Below are 3,167 nucleotides of genomic sequence, written 5' to 3' on the forward strand. Positions count from 1 at the left end.
CTCGAACCGTAAAGTTAACCATGTGGGACCCAGCCACTTTAACCACCACACCACTGGCTGGCCCGGGAAACATCCTTTACATGCTCCAAATTGTTCTGGGTGCCAGGTCCTAGGCTAGGAAGGAAAGGTCCCCCGTGAAGAACCCCGTCAACACACAGAAGCAACACGTCTGGGGACCAGACGGCCAGCGGGCCCAGCTTGGGTGGGATTAGTTATGTTTGGGCTTGCAGACCTGCCTGGGCATTTCAGCAGAAGGCTCCCCCAGAAATCCATGGGGCCTCGCTCACTGGCTCCAGCCCCAGCACACCCCACCCAGGGGGCTCTGCCACCCCCACAGCCTCTCATTCCAGGCTGCTCCACAGAGTGGATATTTTTAGCTATCTTGGGGAAACAATTTGCCTATTTGATGACAAAAGACTCATCCCTCACTGAGGGCCCCCGAGCCACTGCAAATCCTCTTGGTGTGTCAGGTGGAACGCCGAGGCACTGTCGTGCAAGATAATAACTCAGACCTTCGCAGGCACAGGGACACGTCCTCAAAGACATCCTTTCCCTTGAAATAGTGATTCTGCCTGCCACTCCCTGCTTCCAGTTTGGGGTAGAAATTCACACACCCCGGGCACAGAACAAAAGTCTCCAGGAAGACAGGCGGTGGCAAATACAAAGAACGGGGTTTTTATGGCGCCGGATAATCACACTTTCTGGTTCTCGAGTGCATTCCCCCACGGAGCTCAAAGCTTTCCACAAAACCTTTCATCTCCCTACAGCAAGTAGGCGGCAAAGTATTGTCACCCCGGTTTTTGCAGGGGGTGAATGCCAGTGATGAGGGATCTCCCGTCGAGGCAGAGGCTGGGCCTCCAGACTGCCCTACCAAGGCACCTCCGTGCTCAGCAGCTCCCAGTGGGGTGCTGGGTGGAGAAGACTGGACCACAGGGCTGGCCTGTAAGGAAGCCATAAATTCAAAAACAGTGGAAAGGAGAAAGAAGGGCCCAGAGATGCCATCCCATAAACGCCCATCCAGCGCCTGATGGGGACCACGGGTGCCCAACGTGGGTGAACAGTCTTCCTTTCTTCCTCCTCCTCAGCAGGCCCTCCTGGGGGAAAGAAAAGGCTGGTTTCCTGCTTTGGGGGGGGTGGGGGAGGTTTAAAAAAGAAACAAAAACACCACAAGCAAGTGATCGGCCCAGGAACATAGGGTTCTCAGGAAAGGGCAGTGCACCCATTGGCTGGTGGGCTCTGAGTTCTGGGAGGGAGGCACTCCCTTCTAGGCTGGCCTTGGCTACATTCAGGGAGGTCTAAGCCTCATCTGCCTGCCTGTGCTCTGGCAGGGGGCGGGGAAGCGATCCCCGATGATCCCCCCCACAGCCCAGCCTGCACGTGAACCCCTGTGAACTGCACCTCTGCCCCACCCTTCCCAGGGGCTCCTACGATGAGGCCTGCAGGATCTGGACAGGGACTAGAAAGCCCCAGGGCGGTGGCCACAGAAAGCAGGGCAAAAAGCAGGGTGGCCCTGGTGCCAGCTAGCACCACCCCACACAGGCAGTGGCAGGCGGGCTCACCAGGCCGTCTGGGTCCACTGGCGACAAAGGATCCTTCGGAAGGCACGGCGAAAGTCCTGGTTGAAGATGGTGTAAATGACAGGGTTCAGTGAGCTGTTGCAGTAGCCAATCCAGAAGAAGAACTGGAAGAGGCCGTGGGGCACCTTGCAGTGCTGCGGGCAGATGGCGCCCAGGCTGTAGCTGAAGAAGAAGGGGAACCAGCAGAGTACAAAGACACCAATGACCACAGCCAGCACGAAGGTGAAGCGCTTCTCCCGGGTCAGCTGCGCCCGGCGGCGCCACCACTGCCCACTTGCAGCACCCACGCCCCTGCTCAGGAGCACCTGGCCACGGAGGGTGGCCAGCACGCGGGAGCCTTGTGGTTGCTGCAGGGGTGGGCTGCAAACCGAGGCAGGAGACACAGGCACTTCCGGAGGCTCACACTCTTCCTCCTCTTCCTCCTCCTCTTCTGGAGAAGCCTCACGAACACCCTCCTTCTGGCCCTGGCCTGAGCTGGCAAGAGCAGCCCAGCCGGGTGGCAAGACCTGTGTCCCAGGATCTTCAGGGGTCTCCCCGTCCTCCCTGTTCCCAGGAGGCTTGGAGTGCCCATTGGCCTCTCCCGCCGTAGCCAGAGAAGAGGCCAGGGTTGGTAGCTTGGCTGAGGCTGAAGCCCGGTCAGGGACAGGGCGGGGCTGCTTGGACCCACCCTCCCAAGGACCCCGCTTGGCCCTGGGACCTCTGCGGTTGCTGCGTTTGGCGATCAGATAGATGCGCAGGTAGACAAGTATCATGATGAGGCAGGGAGCAAAGAAAGAGCCGATGCTGGAGGCCAAGATGTACCAGGCCTCTTGGTTGAGCTTGCACTGGGGGCGCCCTCGGGGCTGGGGGCCCTGGTCGCCCTTGTAGATGAGGGGCGGCAGCGAGATGACGGCTGCGATGAGCCACACGGTGAGGATGATGCACTTGATGCGGCGCGGGGTGCGCTTGGAGTTGTACTCGAGCGCGCGGCTCACGGCCCAGTAGCGGTCCAGGCTGATGGCGCACAGGTGCACGATGGACGAGGTACAGAAGAGCACATCGAGCGCCAGGTACACCTCGCACCACGTGCGCCGGAAGTACCAGTAGCCCAGCAGCTCGTTGGCCAGCGAGAAAGGGATGATGAGTGTAGCCACCAGGATGTCGGCGGCCGCCCAAAAAAAAGGTTTTGGCGGGGCGCGGAGGGAGCGGCTGGTCAGCACAGCCAGGATGACCAGCGCGTTGCCGAAGATGGTGAAGAGGATGAGGAAAGTGATGACCGCCGCGATGGCCGCGGTGGCCTGCACGGAGTAGGGCTCTTGGTGGTCCATGATGGGGCCGACCGGGCCAGGGGGAGCGCTGCTCGCCCAGCGCGCGCACCCGGGGGCGAGAGCGCTGCCCCGCTCGGCTAGACGAGGGGGTCGCCTCCCTGGCGGCGCTGAAGGCTCTGGAGCCCCATGGCCTAGCTGAGCCGGGCCTAGGAGATGGGGGTACACCGAGAGCCGGCCACCGCCCTCCTACAACCTCTTCCACCCGCGCCGGCGTCTCCCGGTCCGCCCCAGACAAGTTTTCCAAGTAGTCCCGCTGCCGTCCACGTCTCGCCCGGGCCCGAGG

General features: G+C 61.3%; 1 protein-coding gene across 1 annotated transcript; it reads right to left on the reverse strand.

The window, feature by feature from the left end:
* Nucleotides 1-6: 6 nt before the first annotated feature.
* Nucleotides 7-3,161, reverse strand: ADRA2B (adrenoceptor alpha 2B). Its single transcript, XM_006166549.2, has one exon. It carries the CDS (start codon nucleotides 2,882-2,884, stop codon nucleotides 1,556-1,558), a length of 1,329 nt encoding a protein of 442 aa, XP_006166611.1. The 5' UTR covers nucleotides 2,885-3,161; the 3' UTR covers nucleotides 7-1,555.
* Nucleotides 3,162-3,167: the final 6 nt, after the last annotated feature.

This window comes from Tupaia chinensis, unplaced genomic scaffold, assembly GCF_000334495.1.
Source record: "Tupaia chinensis unplaced genomic scaffold, TupChi_1.0 Scaffold144276_1, whole genome shotgun sequence".
Classification (NCBI taxonomy): domain Eukaryota; kingdom Metazoa; phylum Chordata; class Mammalia; order Scandentia; family Tupaiidae; genus Tupaia; species Tupaia belangeri.

Bases quoted from the DNA above. Each gene is read 5' to 3' on its own strand.
- ADRA2B (XM_006166549.2), bottom strand. From the start codon at position 2,884: ATGGACCACCAAGAGCCCTACTCCGTGCAGGCCACCGCGGCCATCGCG.